At 38.6% G+C, this 19239-nt stretch overlaps 1 protein-coding gene across 1 annotated transcript; it reads left to right on the forward strand.

Moving 5' to 3' along the window:
- Positions 1–252: 252 nt before the first annotated feature.
- On the forward strand, positions 253–5669 carry LOC140894454 (auxin response factor 2A). Its single transcript, XM_073302960.1, has 15 exons — positions 253–669; positions 761–876; positions 1178–1273; positions 1348–1404; positions 1491–1646; positions 1731–1815; positions 2309–2399; positions 2478–2642; positions 2943–3062; positions 3190–3265; positions 3360–3531; positions 3645–4573; positions 4647–4837; positions 4952–5147; positions 5330–5669. The coding sequence occupies exons 1-14, from the start codon at positions 579–581 to the stop codon at positions 5127–5129; spliced, it is 2523 nt and encodes an 840-aa protein (XP_073159061.1). The 5' UTR covers positions 253–578; the 3' UTR covers positions 5130–5147; positions 5330–5669.
- The last annotated feature ends 13570 nt before the right edge of the window (positions 5670–19239 follow it).

Here is a 19239-nt window from a genome sequence, read left to right on the forward strand (position 1 = left end):
AGGTTATAACGCTGACACGAAAAATTCAATCTTTTAACAAGTTTTTTGTTCTGATTCAAAATTTTTTTTATGAAAATTTAAAATTGATGGATAAATAGATATATAATAGAAATGTGGATAAATTTTGAGTTGGGTAATGATATTTATTTGTTACGATCAAATCTCGAACTCAATATGTTCGTGGTTGGAATTTAGAAGTGATTTGTTTTTTGACCACGGTTAAAAATGTTATTACCCAGTCCACACCGGTTCTGGAGTCCTCTTCTTATCGACAAGCCTTGTTTCTCTCTCCTCACCAATTAGCTATCAATTCTCCCATACCATTTAGCTTCCCATGCTTGAAGATATAGTTCCGATACTTGCACACGCACGCAGGGATACCCATCATCAAGTTTTTCTCCCAAGATTTCCTCTCAGTTCTTGTGGAATCCCGTCCCAGTAACACGCGTTTTGTAGTCTGAAGTACCTGTTTATTCGCTCTGCTGAGGGCTGAGCAGTGTTTATTTTTGTGGGTTTGGCGTGATTCTGTCTGGGAATTGGGGGATGGGAGATCTGAGTTGAGATTTGGGTTTTAAGAAATGGCTGCTTCCGAGGTGTCGATCAAGGGCTGTAGCGAGTTGAATGATTGTGATTCCAGGTCGGAAATGGGGAGCCTCGGCACCGGAAAAGGTAATTGTGGTGAATTTGTGTTGGTTTTTTTTGGTTGTTTTGATGGATTCCGTCGGCGCCAATTTCTCTCTTTTGTTGCGGTTTTCTTCAGTGGATGCTGAGATGGCGTTGTACACGGAGCTATGGAAGGCCTGCGCCGGTCCTTTAGTAACCGTTCCTCGTAAAAACGAGCTTGTTTTCTATTTTCCTCAGGGTCACATAGAACAGGTTTTTTCCCTCTTGTTTATTTTCTGTTCTGTTTTGTAAAAGTGTGCCGGTTTTCTTTCTCATCTTAGATTGATCTATGTTAATTTACTGTCTTATTTACCTCATTTCTGATTTCGGGCTGTTTACAATATACGAGCTAGTGGTTTGAGCTGATTTTTTGTTCACGGAATGTATGTTTGAGGAGAATCAAAGGCATTTTGGAGGTTGATTTAAACGGGTTTGGAAGATTTTGTTCCATGCCTGCTGATATGTGTAGTTTCGTTCTGCGCTCGTAATTTGTGGGGTGTTTTGTTTTGAATAGGTGGAGGCATCGACTAATCAGAGCGCAGACCAGCAGATGCCGCTGTACGATCTTCCTTCCAAGATCCTTTGCAGAGTGGTTAATGTAGATTTGAAGGTATTTGGAAATTTTTGTGTAGTTTACCCCTTTTAATGAATTTATTTTGAGCTATGGGTTTTCCGTGTGATTAGGCTGAACCTGATACCGATGAGGTGTATGCTCAGGTTACTTTGATGCCCGAACCTGAGGTAGGATAGTTCTTTGTTCGTTGTGTGCTCTTTAGATTTTGAGTTAGAGTTTTTTGAATTAATTCTAAAGAAGGTTGGTGTTGCAGCAAGATGAGAATGCAGTAAAGAAGGAACCTCTGCCCCCGTCGCCACCGTGTTTTCACGTTCATTCTTTCTGTAAGACCCTTACTGCATCAGATACAAGCACGCATGGTGGGTTTTCGGTGCTGAGACGGCATGCTGATGAATGTCTTCCCCCACTGGTTAGAAGTAATCAAGCTGAAAGTCGTTGAGACCCTGTTGCCATTTAATGGTGTTACTGACAGTTTTATTCCTTTTAATAATAGGACATGTCAAGACAACCCCCAACTCAAGAATTGGTGGCCAAAGATTTGCATGGGAATGAGTGGCGATTCAGGCATATTTTTCGTGGTAAACTTGAAGTGAATCAATCTTCGTGTTTTTATTACATTTGCTTAAGTTTTGATATGATATCTCAATTGCAGCCTTTGATCTGTTTGACCATGTTAGTTATTGAATTCCTCGATATCTTTTATGCTGGTGTATTTTATTTCCTGGATTAAATTTCAGGTTCTGAATTTCAATCTTTTTAGATTATCTTCATATAGAACAGGAGGGCAAATTAGTGACAGTGATTGATATTTGAAATATCAAATTTTGTACCAAGATAAATTAATGCATCAGAAACAGATACTGTTTTTTAAAAACTTTTTTTGGTTGGTTTGTTTTTTTTTTTTTATGGAGAAACAGCTAAAATAAAGGTGAAAGCAACATAATAGATAGCTGGATTTCTCATAACCTTATATTGTATCATTGAAGTTTCTCCAAGTATGTCAACTATTTAAGCATTGCATTTCTTTTGTGAGAATGGGATGATGATATTTGTAAGGACTCTGGCATGCAGGCCAACCTCGGAGACACCTCCTTCAGAGTGGTTGGAGCGTCTTTGTTAGCTCAAAGAGGCTTGTCGCTGGGGATGCTTTTATATTTTTAAGGTTTGATGCTACTAGCTTACGATGCAGCTTTCCGCATCAATCTTTATCATGCTTGAAATTAGTGTGAAATATTTTCAGAGGGGAGAATGGAGAGTTGCGGGTTGGAGTTAGGCGTGCCATGAGACAACAGGGAGTTGCTCCGTCGTCGGTCATATCAAGCCATAGTATGCATCTTGGTGTTTTGGCAACAGCCTGGCATGCAGTTCAGACCAAGAGCTTGTTCATTGTATATTACAAGCCCAGGTATGTGATTTGACCTCACCCCTTGTCTTTGTGCTGTTTTCCCAAAAAATTACTTCTGAGAGTACAATCAGCGACTTATGTGTTGGCAATGATCACATCAACTTTGTTATGGGAATGCATACCAATCTGCTGCTGTCAAAGTGACATTTGAGATGTCCAAAATTCTTGGATTAAAAACCTTAACTTACCGAGTGAATAGTTAAATACAGTGGGCTGTTAAAAGATAGTGGCTGGTGGTTGCATATTTTCAACTCTTCGGAGCTCTAATTGTTGTCCATGTGTTTACTATACATATCACAGGACCAGCCCAGCTGAGTTTATCGTACCTTTCGATCAGTATATGGAGTCTGTTAAAAACAATTACTCTATAGGGATGAGATTCAAAATGAGGTTTGAAGGTGAAGAAGCTCCAGAGCAGAGGTAGGCAGTATTCTTAGCATTTTCTTTTCTGAACAAGTACTCTTAGCATTTTGAATGATGATATGCGATATTTATTATGAATGCAGTGGGCATAGTTTATGCATTTTTACCAATATTAATTTTGTAGGTTTACTGGAACTATCGTTGGTATTGAAGATGCAGATTCCAGAAGGTGGGCTGAATCAAAATGGAGATGTCTAAAGGTAAGAAATATCGAAAGTTTGTGCTCAATCCCCTGTTTTTCCAAAATCCCTTCATTATCTCAGTTTGACATTTCATCTCTCAATTGTGCTGAAGGTGCGGTGGGATGAAATTTCAACAATTTCTCGACCAGATAGAGTTTCACCGTGGAAAATAGAACCTGCTCTTTCTCCTCCTGCATTGAATCCACTTCCAGTGCCCAGGCAAAAAAGGCCTCGTGCAACTGCTTTACCCTCATCCCCCGACTCTTCTGTTCTTACTAGGGAAGGTGTGCTGCTTATATTAGTCTGCTAGATGATATGCTATTTGCTATTTTTTCCACATCGTACTGGACTACTGGGGATTGAAATTTGTTTCAATTATAATTTTTCTGTAATGTAGGTCCACCCAAGATGACTGTAGTAGACCCTTCACCTGCTGGTGGGTTTTCAAGGGTCTTGCAAGGTCAAGAATTATCGACCTTGAGAGGCAATAATGAATCAGATTCTTCTGAAAAGCCATTACTACCATGGAATCCCTCATTGGATGATGGGAAGATTGATGCCTCTTCTTCAGGAAGATGTGGGCCAGAAAAGTGGTTACCTTTGGGAAGGCCCGAGTCCTCATTCACTGATCTTCTGTCAGGTTTTGGGTTACAGGTTAATTCACCACGTGATTTCTGTTTGCCTCCTGGTGATCAAATGACTACAAAGCGAGTAGCACAAGTGCGTGAAGATAAATTTAGCTTAATTGGGAACACATGGTCTACAGTGCCTTCTGGTTTCTCACTTAATCTGATGGATTCAAGCTTAAAGACCCATGGACAAGGTGCTGATTCTTCTTTTCGGACACATGGGGATGTTAGATACGGAACTTTTAGAGATTTTTCAATAATTAATGATTCCAAAAGTGACAATCACCAAGCAAACTGGTTGATGCCTCCACCTGTTTCACCATTCCTCCAAATGTCGTCCCAATCAAGAGAGCTGGTTCCAAAGTCTTTATTCACAAAACAGCATGATGCCATGAAACTAAATGAAGGGAGCTGTAAGCTTTTTGGTATTTCTCTCATAAGTGACTCTGCACCGTTGGATACAGCAATGCCACACGCTGTGATGATGGAACCATCGGGTCATATGCAGAATGTTAAGCGTGTTAATCAAACCCCTGCAATTGAATCTGATCAGTCGTCTTCTGATCAAGTTAAGGGAACAAAACTGGTGGATCCATTTGCCACTAGTGAGCAAGAGAAGCAATTCAAAACCTTCAATATTTTATCTAGAGACAGAGAAAGCAAAGGGCATGCTGGTTCGACAAGGAGTTGCACCAAGGTTTGTATCTTAACCACTTCCTTTCTTTCGTTAAATCTCTCACTTTTTAATGAAATTTTTTTCCTGAATTTAGGTTCACAAGCAAGGGACTGCCCTCGGTAGATCTGTGGAACTTGCCAAGTTCAGTAACTATAGCGAACTGATTAGTGAATTGGATACTTTGTTTGATTTCAATGGTGAACTCAAGTCTCGGACCAGTGATTGGCTCGTTGTGTATACTGATGACGAGGATGATATGATGCTCGTTGGAGATGATCCCTGGGAGTAAGATTTCCTATGGAATTCACGTGTTTAAGTTGAAGTTTTGAACACACCTTGCTTACCTATATTCCATTTTATTGCTGGCTCTTTACTATTTGTTTCTGCTGTTGAAAACAGAGAATTCTGTGGGATGGTTCGCAAAATATTAATTGTTACAAAGGAGGAGGTCCAACGTATGAATCCAGGCACGTTGATTTCGAAAGGAGAAGAAACCTCCTCTGTCGCAGAAGGAACAGATGCCAAAGAAATGAAGAACATACCCACAACTTCATCATCAAACCTTGGAGATTGCTAGGTGTTCACCTCTATCTTGGTACACATCTACTCTAAACTGTCGTAATTTGAGATGAAATGAGAATCTGAAGGGTTTTTCACGAGGGAGAGGGGGTGACACTGGGACATGTTTCTTATGCATGAAATCATGTTGATCGATTTAACTTTCACTTCCATCAGTTCTTATACCAGCTTCTAACCTATACCTTTACAACCTCACAGATATATAAAGAAGAGAAGAATATTTCATCTAACCCATTACAGTTTTGGGGGACATCGAATGGTGGAGAAAGAAACGTTTACGCGAAGAAATTTCGACCCAATGTCTAGCCTTTTTATACAATTTTGGTGCCAACATATGGCGCTTTATGTTTGATATACCTAGTATACAACGCCATAATAGTATTATTACTTTCGCATCCATTTGGCTTGTAAATATGTATTTGCCAATTCCCCAGCAGATATCTTCAATCCATGTAATTAAAGAAGTGATACGGAGAGTCCAGTGTATGTCTTGGTATTTCCTCTTGCAAGTATTATTAATGATATGATACTTGTAGCATCCTCTGTTTTCAATTTTTTTCTAATACTTGTATCTCAAAGGCTTATATAAACAAGTAACATTATCTTCAATGTTTTACATTTTATATCTCAAAAGGCTTATTAAAACTGTATTATTTAGAAAATTCTACATTCAAAAATAACATTTCCTGCCAAAGTAAAGGTCGAATGCAAACAATCATCAAGCTCTATTAGCAAGGAACAGAGACTGAGTTTTCCTGCCATTATCTGTTGGATGGTGCTATTCTAGGAGTGTTACTCTCGATCTTTTACGTAAAATTTTCCTTGCTCTGTGGCTCCCTCCTGAAGATCGTAAAATTTTCCTTACTCTGTGGCTCCCTCCTTTCACAACATCATTCAATGACCAAAAACACGGAACATACGGCACAGAAAGATACTGACAACTGCGGCCATGGATTATTTGCTCCTTTTCCCCATCGCCAACAAATATAGACGAATATTCCATGTCTTCCTGATTCACAGCAAACAGATCCGAAGAAACCTTGTATACGAAACCAGGAAACCACATTAAACTCCTCCGCGGAAACGGGTTACACAGAAGAATGTAATTAGTCCAAGATTCCACGACCCCGTAATCCTTCATTATCCACACACGAAAATAACAATCCCCAAGCCCAACCGCAACCGCACATAAATGATCATTCAATATGCCTATAGACAACCTCCGCAGAAGGTTATTATTCTCCAAGCTCCGCAAAGACGGTGGAAGTTGGATTCTCCGGCATCTTTCTTCTTCAATATTGAATGCATAGATAACACGAGATAATCCAGGGGAGGAGTTTTCGATGCCCGACCAATGAAGCACTCCATTCAAGAAACTTGAATACATGCTAATTGACCGAGGAATGCACGAATCCTCAAACTCCCTCCATCCACTATCAACCCCGATTGTGAAGACTTGTCCTTTTACTAGCATTCTTGATCCATCCGAATCAGGTACTTCATTGGACAAGAATCTGACGACCTTGAACTCGTTTCTATGCGAGCTGCAACCGAATCCTATGGACATCATTGGTCTACAGACATGTTCAGATCCTCCTGTTTCCGGAATCTCTATATATTCACACGTTAACGGGTTGTATACGTAGACCGTCGTCGCGAATTTACCGACATACCATGGGGTGTGTACGTGGAAGCAGCACAGACCATTGCACGAGCCAACCATTCGTAGTATCTTGTGTTGTTCTTTTGTGGGAAGGTGTCGTAGGATGTTGAAGGATGTTTCAACTTTTTCCCTTGCAGTTTCATGAAGTAAGAGACGCTCGCATCCGAAATATAAACTGCATTTAAAGGGCTCCGCGGAAGTATAGGCTTGCGCGAAACTTGACTCGGAGATGAGACGATGCCAGGATTTGCAAACAAGCTTGCATGTGAAGACTGATTTCAGGGGGAGTTTTACCAGAATTTTGATCAATATTGAGTCGTGAAGATCCCTTGAATTGTTGTTGGGAACATCCATCGAAGAAGATGTTTATGAATTAACAATCGACGGCTTGTGGGGGTTCAAGATTTTATCTAGGTTTGATATAAAAACTATCACAAAATTTTTTTAGGAGAATTAATGACTTTTGTGGATTTTAAAACGATATTGATACTCAATAGAAATCTAGTCGTATTCAAAATAGACTTTTTAGAGTTTTAAAAGTCAATTGATATTCAAACTTGATTTTTAAATATAAATATATAAATATATATATATATATTTATATATATATATATATATCACAAAATTAGACTTCTCAATTCGAGCAGCTGTTATTTTGATGGATTAGAAAAACCCAGCCCAATCCAACTCATCATGAGCTAGGGTTTAGACGGACCAATTCGTCAAAAAATAAAAAAAGTATGTGACAAAAAAAAGCAGACACAGACTATTATAAATGATATATACATAATTAAAAATTCATCAACCATACATAAATCATTAAGTAATATACATTTTCAAAATTAATCGATTCATACATAAATTATTGTAAATCATATAATTTTTTTTAAAGCTTATCGATAATATACAAAACATTTCAAATAAGAAATAGTAACATACATAAATTATTAGAAACCTTAATTATAATATAGTTTTAAATATATATATATATATATATATATATATATATATAAAGAAAAAAGTCATCTAAAATAGAAGTAAAAAAAATTTTTCGCCCAAAAGACATTTCTAAAAATCGAAAATATATCATAAAATTTAAAAATACAAATAATATGTCATTCAATTCAAAATTATAGATAAATATAATATTGAATATTTTAAAGATAAGATAATATTATAAGTGATAAACTATTTGATGTAAACATTTTAAAATTGTAGATAAAAATACGATTTAATTTAAACAAAATTTAAAATATATTTTATCGTTGTAATGCCCTAAAAATATTTAATTTGATAATTTACGAAAGTTTAGATTTAAATTCCGAGTTTCATAAATATAAAAACTGAATTGAAATTTTAGAGTTTAGCCAGTAACCAAACATGTTAGCCCGTTTCGGCCCACCTACAAATAAGCCACCAAAACACAACCTTACCCGTCTTTTTCAATGACGGGGTGGGTTGGCCCCAAAGGCCAAACTCGAATTGATAGATCCAGACAAAACCTAGCTATATGTTATAAACTTCGATGGTCCTATATCGTTAAGATTTTATCGATTTGGATAACTAACGAGCTGATTTATTTTATAAATCTAGTTGGTATCTTCAAATAGTAGTAGATTTTTCCCATAATACCGATTTCATTTTTTCCATGTGTTGTGTTGGGGTTAAGTTATCATACTATTTAATATTAGTCCATGTTTCTATCTTGACCAAATTTTAATCGAGTGTATTCAATTCAAAAGTCTAATGAATTTTTGTGACTTTTTTAAATGATAGTGTTTTGTAAATTTTATAGATTTTTGTTGACTTTCATAAAATCTCACAAATTTTAGATTTCTATGTCACTCTCACATATTTGCAAATAGATTTTTATGGACTATGACCAGCTTTTGGCAAGATTTTTAGACATTTGCAAATTTTTCATGGAATTATATGAATTTTGTATCTTTAATTATACCTTATTTTGTAAATATATATATATATATATATATATATATATATATATATATATATTCCCTCTCTAGGCTCACGAAATGTATGAGTTAAAACTTAAAAGTGATAAATTTCATTTGATGATTGTTCTATTTATAGGAGAATTCTAAGCATCATGCCCTATACTACAAGAACACATCTCAAACATGGGTTGACCAAAATAGGAGGTGGAGTGAAGGTCAAGTAACCCAATAAAATATACTTATATTCATAAAGATTATTTTATTACTTTATGTAAAAATATATTATAATATATTTAAGTATACAATATTCATTATATATATTATTTAATCATTTACCTTGAATATAGGATATTTAATCAGCACTTTATCGTTGTCACATCAGTACCACATCAGAAAATGACTAAAATTATCAAAAAAAAATAAAGATAGTGGACTGAACCTTAAATATGAAAATACAGAGGACCGAAATCGCAAAGTGACAAACATATCAGATCAAAAAAGCAATTTTCCCAAAATTATATTATTAACCATCCTAACCTTCTTTTTCTTATTTTTTTTTTCCAAATGAAGATTTTTTTATATATATTTTTATTTTATGATTTCAGCTTTCAAATAGAAAATCCACGTCGTCAAGAAGTTTATAAGTGTTGTGAAAAAGTAAAAATTTACGATAAAAAATAAATACTCCAAAACTCAAAATATATCAAACTCTACACTTTATAATATTTTTCTCTCAACTCAATTGTATTTTTCATCACAAATGAAGACCTATTTATAGATCCATATTTGAGATTAGTCCAAAAATTAAAACATCATCATCTACATCATCACACACTAATTTTCCACATTTTATAACTCAACATTCAACATTCAACGTTCAATATTCAATATTCAACATAATAATAATATATTTTTCAACACTCCCCCTTTGTGATGATGATCGTGATATGATGACTGTCTTCATTACGTATTTTATACTGCCTCGTTAAAAACCTTATTAGAAAAAACCCAGTGGGATAAAAACCATAGTAAGAGAAAAAGAGTGCAGCCACGTAAACTTTTCCTCATGTTAACATGAGTGATTTTTCATATATTCCGCAGATTGCGCATTCCAATGTTGTATATATGCTTTCTGAATATCTTCGTGCGAAATGCCTTTGTGAAGAGATCTGATGATTTTCACTTGATTGAATATAACAGATACCAATATCTTTATTTTTCTCAAGCTCTTGAGTGTAGGCAAAGAACTTTGAGGGTATATGTTTTGTTCTGTCACTTTTGATGTATCCTTCTTTCATTTGAGCAATACAACAGCATTGTCTTCATACAACGTCACAGGCTTCTTGTCTACTGATAATCCACAAGAAGTTTGGATATGTTGTGTCATTGATTTTAGCCAAACACATTCACGGCTTGCTTCATGTAGCGCAATAATCTCAGCGTAATTTGATGAAGTTGTTACGAGTGTTTGTTTCTGTGAATGCCAAGAAATTGCGGTGCCTCAACGAGTAAATACATATTCGATTTGGGAACGTGTAAGAGTGGGTGCCCAGTGAGCCAACTGTGTGGCTATGGGCTTTGTTGACTCTTTGTATAAACAATCTTTTGTTTAATATTATTTACACTTTTATGGCAATGACTTTATATTACTTCATATTGTTATATTGTGATATACTATTGTTGTTTTGATAAAGACCTTGAATATACTATAGTGTATGTAAGATGTGGTAGAACATGGAGATGTCTATCATGAAATACATCTTATAGTCACTGTATATTCTAAAACCGTTCCTAGTCGATTGAGCCGTCCGATAATAAGGATAAGGATCGCTCGAGTTTGAGACTAGCATTTGCGATGCGGAGTACCACGTTTCATTGGTAGGGAACATGGAGATGTTCGAAGCATGCAAATGGATATTCATAGGATGAATAGTCGAACTACCCTATCCGGACTTTCCAAGTGGTTATCACTTATCGAGTGGATAAAGTCCGCGGTTTTGGTTGTACACCATTAGTCCTTACGACTTGAAACATCATGGAGACTCTATATGCTAGTACTGTGCTTTGACTCGTTTACCGACTCTGAGGGGGTCATCAGGTGTCGAGATTGGGTACAGTTACGACACATATAGGAGTCAATGCATTGTTGTCAAGGATTCACCACATACTTGCGAGTGTGGATATCCTATGCGATCTGAGGAGATATTAGTGTGACAAATCTCTGGCCAGAGTACTTGATGTGATTTAAGAAATGGTTTCTTAGTAGCACATGCGATGTCACTAATTTGATCTTCAAGATGCATTGCATAGTTATCGAATCTTGAGCGACTCTCGATATACCAATGGTTGTTGATTCGATCGGGATATATGGATGAAGGGACCGTACTGTACGCTAACCAAAATCTACTGGTTCTTGTAGGCACTATCAGTGATACCTAGGGAATCATGGGGCGATGTTGCTAGGCGCTTTACCATGATTCGTTGGGCAAGTCGGAAAGTGTTGTTCCGAGTCACAAGGAGTTGTGAGCCCACGGCTAGCTGTATCCCTGAACCATTGAGGGTCACACAGTGTAATGGAGTTTTAATCCCCGTTGAGATAGTTAAATTTAAAGAGTTAAATTTAATGAACTAAGGAGTTGGACTTCTTAAATAAGAGTAAGGGAGTAGGATTTCCTAAAATGACATAGGGATGGACATTTTTGGAAACCACTGAATTCGGATTCAGGAAAATTTATTTTGACTTTAAAACGTGCAGAAATGGTTTCTGTGCACATTGGTGAAATCGTTTCATCAATCGGAGTCACGATGAATTTTATATTAATTTCTGAACGAGCGGGCTTTGCTTGTCGGGCCCCAGCTTATGACTAATGGGCCCTAAGGTGTTAGTGGCCTGCATTATAAATAAGTTATTTCAGTACAGAAATTACACACAACAGGTCATAATTTTGAGACAGGATTTTCGAAACCCTAGCCCCTCTCAAAACGTTTTCGGCCGCCCCTTCCTCCCTCTGCCCGAGAAAATTCCGGTCTGTGATTTTGAATCGCAGTAAGGAATAACGAATCAAATTCGTGTATTCTCTTCGCAGAAAACTTCTGATAGATTTTCTAGTGCAATCTATCAGAGGGATTAAACCTCTGTTCGTGGACCTGATTGAAGGCGTTCATCGGTTCCAGGGAGAGACAACAAGAGCAGAATTGTTCTGTTGGTGTCCATTAATCTCGTTGCGAGATTTAAGGTAAAATTTAATTAATTGTTATTTGAATTTTACACACACGTAATTCAATCGATGAACGGTTGATACCCATACCATGGAAACGTTCCATGAAAAATTTTTAAACTTCCGCTGCACCGGGTATCAATCGTAATTGGTCTGGGAACTCGCCAGTTTTCCAACAGTGGTATCAGAGCCAGGTTGCTCAGATCAATCGATTGAATAATCAATTGTACAAAATTTTTGAGTCTCGGTTTATGAAACAAAATAAATATTTTTAATAAAAAAATTTTTTCGGGGCAAAACCCGGGCAGCGATTGGATCGCTGCCCGGTGGGGCAGCAATTGTTGCTGCCCCGGGCGGCGCACGGCGCCGCCCAAAGGGGGCGCACAGCGCCGCCCAAGGCGGCGACCGTCGCCGCCCAGGGCGGCGCACGGCGCCGCCCAGGGCAGCGCTGTGCGCTGCCCAGGGGCGGCGCTCGGCGCTGCCCAGCGCAGCGCTGGGCGCTGCGCAGGGCGGCGCTCGGCGCCGCCCAGGGCAGCGCACGGCGCCGCCCAGGGGCGGCGCCAGGCGCTGCCCTAAGGGGGCAGCCGGGCTGCCCCCGGCCCGCGCCCCGGGTGCGGGCCGACCCGGGAGTGTCCCGGGTGGCCCGCGGGAAAAATTAATTTTTAATTTTTTATTAATTTTAATATTTAAAATTTTATTTTTGGTCCGGTCAAAAATTGTTTTTGATTGGTTCACGAGATTTCGGATCGAATTGTTCGAGTCCGTAAATTTTAAAATTGATTTTGGATAAATTTGAATTTTTGGAAAATTTTAATATTTTATCCGTAAATTGAATTTTGAAATCAATTATTTTGGTACAATTGATGATAAGATATGATCTTATGATATATTAGATAAAATATGATTTTATTTGTAAAATTGGATTTTATAGATAAAATATGATTTTATTTGATATGGAGATAAAATATGATTTTATATGTGAAATGTGATTTTATATATAAAATATGATTTTATCTTGTTTAAATTTGAATTGCCACAGCATGTTATCCAATAAATTAATTTTGAATTAAATGTTATTGGATAAGGATGATCGATTGCCATGACCAATTTTGTAGGTGTATGTTAGGAATTTACATTTTGTCTTTATTGTTGTTGGTTTTATTAATGGGCCTGGTTTATGGCCCGATATGAATGTCATATGTAATAAAAGTGGGCTTGGTTTATAGCCCGTTCCCACCCCCTAAAAATGTATCCCCTACTTGTCATTGTTATTTAATTGTAAATACATTAGATTTAGTGGGAGATCAAGATTTGAAGATGGTGGGCCCAGCAGACAATGAAGACTGAAGAAATGTAAATTGGAAGCATATGTAATAGGATTGCATTTGCATACTGCATATTACCTAGGATTGGACTAAGACCCGTGATTGGCAACCACGGGTCAATTAGAAATGGAATCGATCATCCTATATAATATGTGATATTATGATTGTATGCATGTTTAGACATAAATTGCGTGAATCCGGCAATGCATGCAATAAATTAAAAATGATGAGACAAATATTTTTATAAATAAAATCCCTCATTTTAAATATGATTTAAAATTTATATCAAGATAAATAAAGGAAATTTAAATATTGTTTAAATGTTCCTACCTTCCATCAACGGTCAATGTATGTGATGCTACCCGCGGATACGGTCCGGCTCATATTATTGGGGGGGCCCGTTCGTCGGAAAGCTGTACATTGGATCGACAAATGTTGTAAGTTGGGTGGAACTCCCATGGGATCGGCTCATATTATTGGGGGATCCACATGGCGACCGTCCATCACAACTTAATATTGATGGGTCATCTTGACATGTCACTTTAAACGGCGTCATATTATTGGGCCCTTATTGGACATGAGGTAAATACATGGGGGTTGCTTTGGAAGCAATTGGGCTCTACCTTTTGAGAATTATGGTTGGCTGATATTATTCGGGACCATAAGTTTGTCAATTGGACTCCATGTTCTCACTAAGGAAAAAGTTTCCCGTTTTCACTAGAGGGTGGTGAAATCGTTAAAATAGTGGGAGTGAGATTCATAAAATTAAATTCGCCTATTTTATGTCTTAGTAAATTGTTAAACAATCATTGATATATGTCTGTTTTTCCTTTTCAGTATTTCACACAATGAATTCGCGAAATCCTTTATTCTCGATCCTCGAACAAAACAAGCTGACTGGCGCCAACTATACGGAATGGTTCCGGAAGTTGAAGATTGTCTTAACTTCGGAGAAAATGCTCTACGTGTTAGAGAAAGCACCTCCGAAGGAAGCACCAGCTGACATAAGTCCGGAGGAATTGGCCAAACTTGATGCATGGTGTGACCATGACATCAAGACCAAATGCTATATGCAAGCCTCGATGTCTGATGAACTCCAGAGGCGATTTGAGGACACGGTGAATGCTGCTGACATTCACACGCAACTCAAGGAACTTTTTGGGGCTCAGTCGAGGGCTGAAAGGTTCTCTACTGTTAAGGAGTTGATGACGTGCCGCATGCGTGAAGGGACTTCGGTCCGTGATCATGGGGTACGAGTGATTTGGCTCATACAGAAGTTAGCGACCCTTGATTTGGTGTTGGAGCATGAACTCAATGTGGACTTGCTGCTTCTATCTCTTCCTTCTTCATTTGATGGATTCGTGATAAATTTTAATATGAACAAGATAGAGGCCACCCTTGAAGAGATGGTCAATATGCTCGTTACATATGAATCCACACTTAAGAAGGATAAGCCAGCTTTCTTGGTGGGCTCCTCATCTTCTGCTAAGAAGGGGCCAAGTATGAAGGGCAAGAAACGTTCTGCCCCACCCAAGAAAGTGGAACCCGAGAAGAAGCAAAAGACAAAGGCTTCAAACGATGGAAAATCCAAGGATGTTTGCCATTACTGCAAGAAGCCGGGTCATTGGAAGCGCAACTGCAAGGAGTATCTTGAGCAGTTGGGAACTGCAAAGGGTATGTTCTATATCGAAATAAACATGTCACTTAATACAACTTCTTGGGTATTGGATACCGGATGTGGTTCTCACATTTGCAATGATTTGCAGGTGATGACAAGAAGTCGCAGGCTTAGAATGGGTGAGACCCAGCTAAGGCTCGGGAATGGTTCCAGAGTTGAAGCTACGGCCATTGGAGATGTTTGTTTGATTTTGCAGAATGGTTTTAAATTATTGTTGAGAGATGTTTTATTTGTGCCAGATTTAATTAAAAACATTATTTCTATTTCTATGCTTGATAGAGATGGTTATTCTTGTAATTTTGTGAATGGGATTTGCAGTATTTACAAGAATGAATGTTTAATTGGAAATGGACAACTTGAAAACGATCTATATAATTTAAAACTAAAAGACGTTCCAGTGAATTGTATTGACAAACCGGCGACAACAAACAAAAGGAAAATCGATAGTCAAAACCCGGCAAACCTTTGGCACGCTAGACTAGGTCATATTTCCTCAAGGAGGATGAACAAGCTAGTGGGAGAGGGCATGTTTGATATGTCTGATATTAACTCTCTACCTACTTGTGAATCCTGCCTAAAAGGGAAAATGACTAAATCTCCTTTTAAGGGGAAGCCTGAACGTAGTCAAAATCTGTTGGATTTGATCCATACAGATGTTTGTGGTCCATTTAGAGTAGGGACTCAACATGGCCACACCTACTTCATTACCTTTACTGATGATTATTCTAGGTATGGGTATTTATATTTAATGAAATATAAGTCTGAAGCATTTGAAAAGTTCAAAGAATTCAAGGCTGAAGTAGAAAACAAGCTAGGTAAAAGTATTAAAGCACTTCGATCGGATCGAGGTGGAGAATACTTGAGTACCGAATTTTTGGACTATCTAAAAGAGAATGGGATTCTCTCTCAGTGGACTCCTCCTATGACACCACAGCTTAATGGTGTATCGGAGCGCCGTAATCGAACTTTGTTGGACATGGTTCGATCTATGATGAGCTTCACTGAGCTTCCACCTTCGTTTTGGGGCTATGCGCTTGAAACGGCGGTATTGTTGTTGAATAACGTCCACACTAAAGCAGTGGACAAAACACCATACGAGTTATGGAATGGCAAAGCTCCTAAGTATTCGTACTTGAGGATTTGGGGATGTCCTGCTTACGTGAAGCGGACAGTGGGAGATAAGTTGGATAGTCGATCCAGCTTGTGTTATTTTGTGGGGTATCCGAAGAATTCAATCGGATATTATTTCTATTATCCTGCTGAAACAAAGGTGTTTGTTTCACGGAATGCCACCTTCTTGGAGAAGGAGTTCTTATTGGATAAGAAAGGCGAGATGATGGAACTCGAAGAAGTTCGAGAAGAACCCGAAATACAAAATAACGATCCCACACCTCAGGAACCATTGCTGGACACGCCTGCACCTAGAAGATCCGAGAGGACTTCTAGACCTCCAGTTCGATATGGTCTTCTTCTTGAAGAGGGTCAAGATGAACCCGACATTGGATGTGATCCAAGAAGCTTCAAGGAAGCAATTTCTGATGCGGATTCGAATTTATGGCTTGAAGCTATGCAATCAGAATTGGATTCGATGCATACTAACCAAGTCTGGACTTTAGTGGATCCTCCCGATGGAATTGTTCCAATAGGGTGTAAATGGATCTACAAAAGAAAGCTTGGGCCTGATGGTAAGGTATTGACCTACAAGGCGCGATTGGTGGCGAAAGGTTATACTCAAAGGCAAGGAGTTGACTATGATGAAACCTTTTCACCAGTCGCAATGTTCAAGTCCATAAGAATCCTAATTGCCATAGCTGCATGGTATGACTATGAGATATGGCAAATGGATGTGAAGACTGCTTTTCTTAATGGAGACATTAAGGAAGAAATCTATATGAAGCAGCCTGAGGGGTACACATCCATGGGAAGCGAGCATAAGGTATGCAAGCTTCAGAGATCAATTTATGGTCTAAAACAAGCATCAAGAAGTTGGAACCAGAAATTTGATGAAACAATTAAAGACTTTGGTTTCATCAAGAACCCGGAGGAACCTTGCGTGTACAAGAAAGTAGTTAAGGATGCGGTGACATTCTTAGTACTTTATGTTGATGACATCCTACTCATTGGGAATGATGTAGGGATGTTGCAGTCAACAAAGATATGGTTATCAGGTAGATTTTCGATGAAGGATTTGGGTGAGGCATCCTACATTCTTGGGATACAGATCTATAGGGATAGATCTAAGAGAATGATAGGACTCACTCAATCAACCTACATCGATACCATATTGAAACGGTTTTCAATGGATGGGTCCAAGAGAGGACATCTACCCATGTGTCATGGAGTTTCTCTATCCAAGTCTATGTGTCCCAAGACTGATGCAGAGATAGAGAATATGACACATGTACCATATGCGTCAGCTATAGGTAGTATCATGTATGGGATGATATCTACCAGACCGGATGTAGCATTTGCTCTGAGTGTCACGAGCAGATATCAGTCTAATCCTGGTCAGATGCATTGGAAAGCCGTGAAGGACATTCTTAAGTACTTGCGAAGGACTAAGAATATGTTCATGGTTTATGGAGGACGAGAACTCAAACTGGAAGGCTATACCGACTCTAGCTTCCAAAGTGATGTGGATGACTCGAAGTCAACCTCTGGATTTGTGTTCATGCTCAATGGCGGTGCTGTCTCTTGGAAAAGTTCCAAGCAGGACACCACAGCGGATTCCACCACTGAGGCTGAATACATTGCAGCATCAGCTGCTGCTAAAGAGGCCGTTTGGATGAGGAATTTCGTCCAAGAGTTGGGCGTCATTCCTGAATTTGTTGGTCCAGTCCCGGTGTACTGCGACAACACGGGTGCCGTTGCTCAAGCAAAGGAACCAAGGTCTCATCAAAGATCCAAACACGTACTGAGGAAATACCACATAATCCGGGAGATTGTGGAAAGAGGAGACATCAGTGTCGAACGAGTGGCCTCTGCAGACAATATCGCTGATCCACTTACTAAGCCTTTGCCAGGACCATTGTTTGACAAACATCGCGAAGCAATGGGTCTACGTAGTATGACTAGTTGGCTATAGGGCAAGTGGGAGATTGTAAGAGTGGGTGCCCAGTGAGCCAACTGTGTGGCTATGGGCTTTGTTGACTCTTTGTATAAACAATCTTTTGTTTAATATTATTTACACTTTTATGGCAATGACTTTATATTACTTCATATTGTTATATTGTGATATACTATTGTTGTTTTGATAAAGACCTTGAATATACTATAGTGTATGTAAGATGTGGTAGAACATGGAGATGTCTATCATGAAATACATCTTATAGTCACTGTATATTCTAAAACCGTTCCTAGTCGATTGAGCCGTCCGATAATAAGGATAAGGATCGCTCGAGTTTGAGACTAGCATTTGCGATGCGGAGTACCACGTTTCATTGGTAGGGAACATGGAGATGTTCGAAGCATGCAAATGGATATTCATAGGATGAATAGTCGAACTACCCTATCCGGACTTTCCAAGTGGTTATCACTTATCGAGTGGATAAAGTCCGCGGTTTTGGTTGTACACCATTAGTCCTTACGACTTGAAACATCATGGAGACTCTATATGCTAGTACTGTGCTTTGACTCGTTTACCGACTCTGAGGGGGTCATCAGGTGTCGAGATTGGGTACAGTTACGACACATATAGGAGTCAATGCATTGTTGTCAAGGATTCACCACATACTTGCGAGTGTGGATATCCTATGCGATCTGAGGAGATATTAGTGTGACAAATCTCTGGCCAGAGTACTTGATGTGATTTAAGAAATGGTTTCTTAGTAGCACATGCGATGTCACTAATTTGATCTTCAAGATGCATTGCATAGTTATCGAATCTTGAGCGACTCTCGATATACCAATGGTTGTTGATTCGATCGGGATATATGGATGAAGGGACCGTACTGTACGCTAACCAAAATCTACTGGTTCTTGTAGGCACTATCAGTGATACCTAGGGAATCATGGGGCGATGTTGCTAGGCGCTTTACCATGATTCGTTGGGCAAGTCGGAAAGTGTTGTTCCGAGTCACAAGGAGTTGTGAGCCCACGGCTAGCTGTATCCCTGAACCATTGAGGGTCACACAGTGTAATGGAGTTTTAATCCCGTTGAGATAGTTAAATTTAAAGAGTTAAATTTAATGAACTAAGGAGTTGGACTTCTTAAATAAGAGTAAGGGAGTAGGATTTCCTAAAATGACATAGGGATGGACATTTTTGGAA

This window comes from Henckelia pumila, chromosome 4, assembly GCF_033568475.1.
Source record: "Henckelia pumila isolate YLH828 chromosome 4, ASM3356847v2, whole genome shotgun sequence".
NCBI classification, from domain to species: domain Eukaryota; kingdom Viridiplantae; phylum Streptophyta; class Magnoliopsida; order Lamiales; family Gesneriaceae; genus Henckelia; species Henckelia pumila.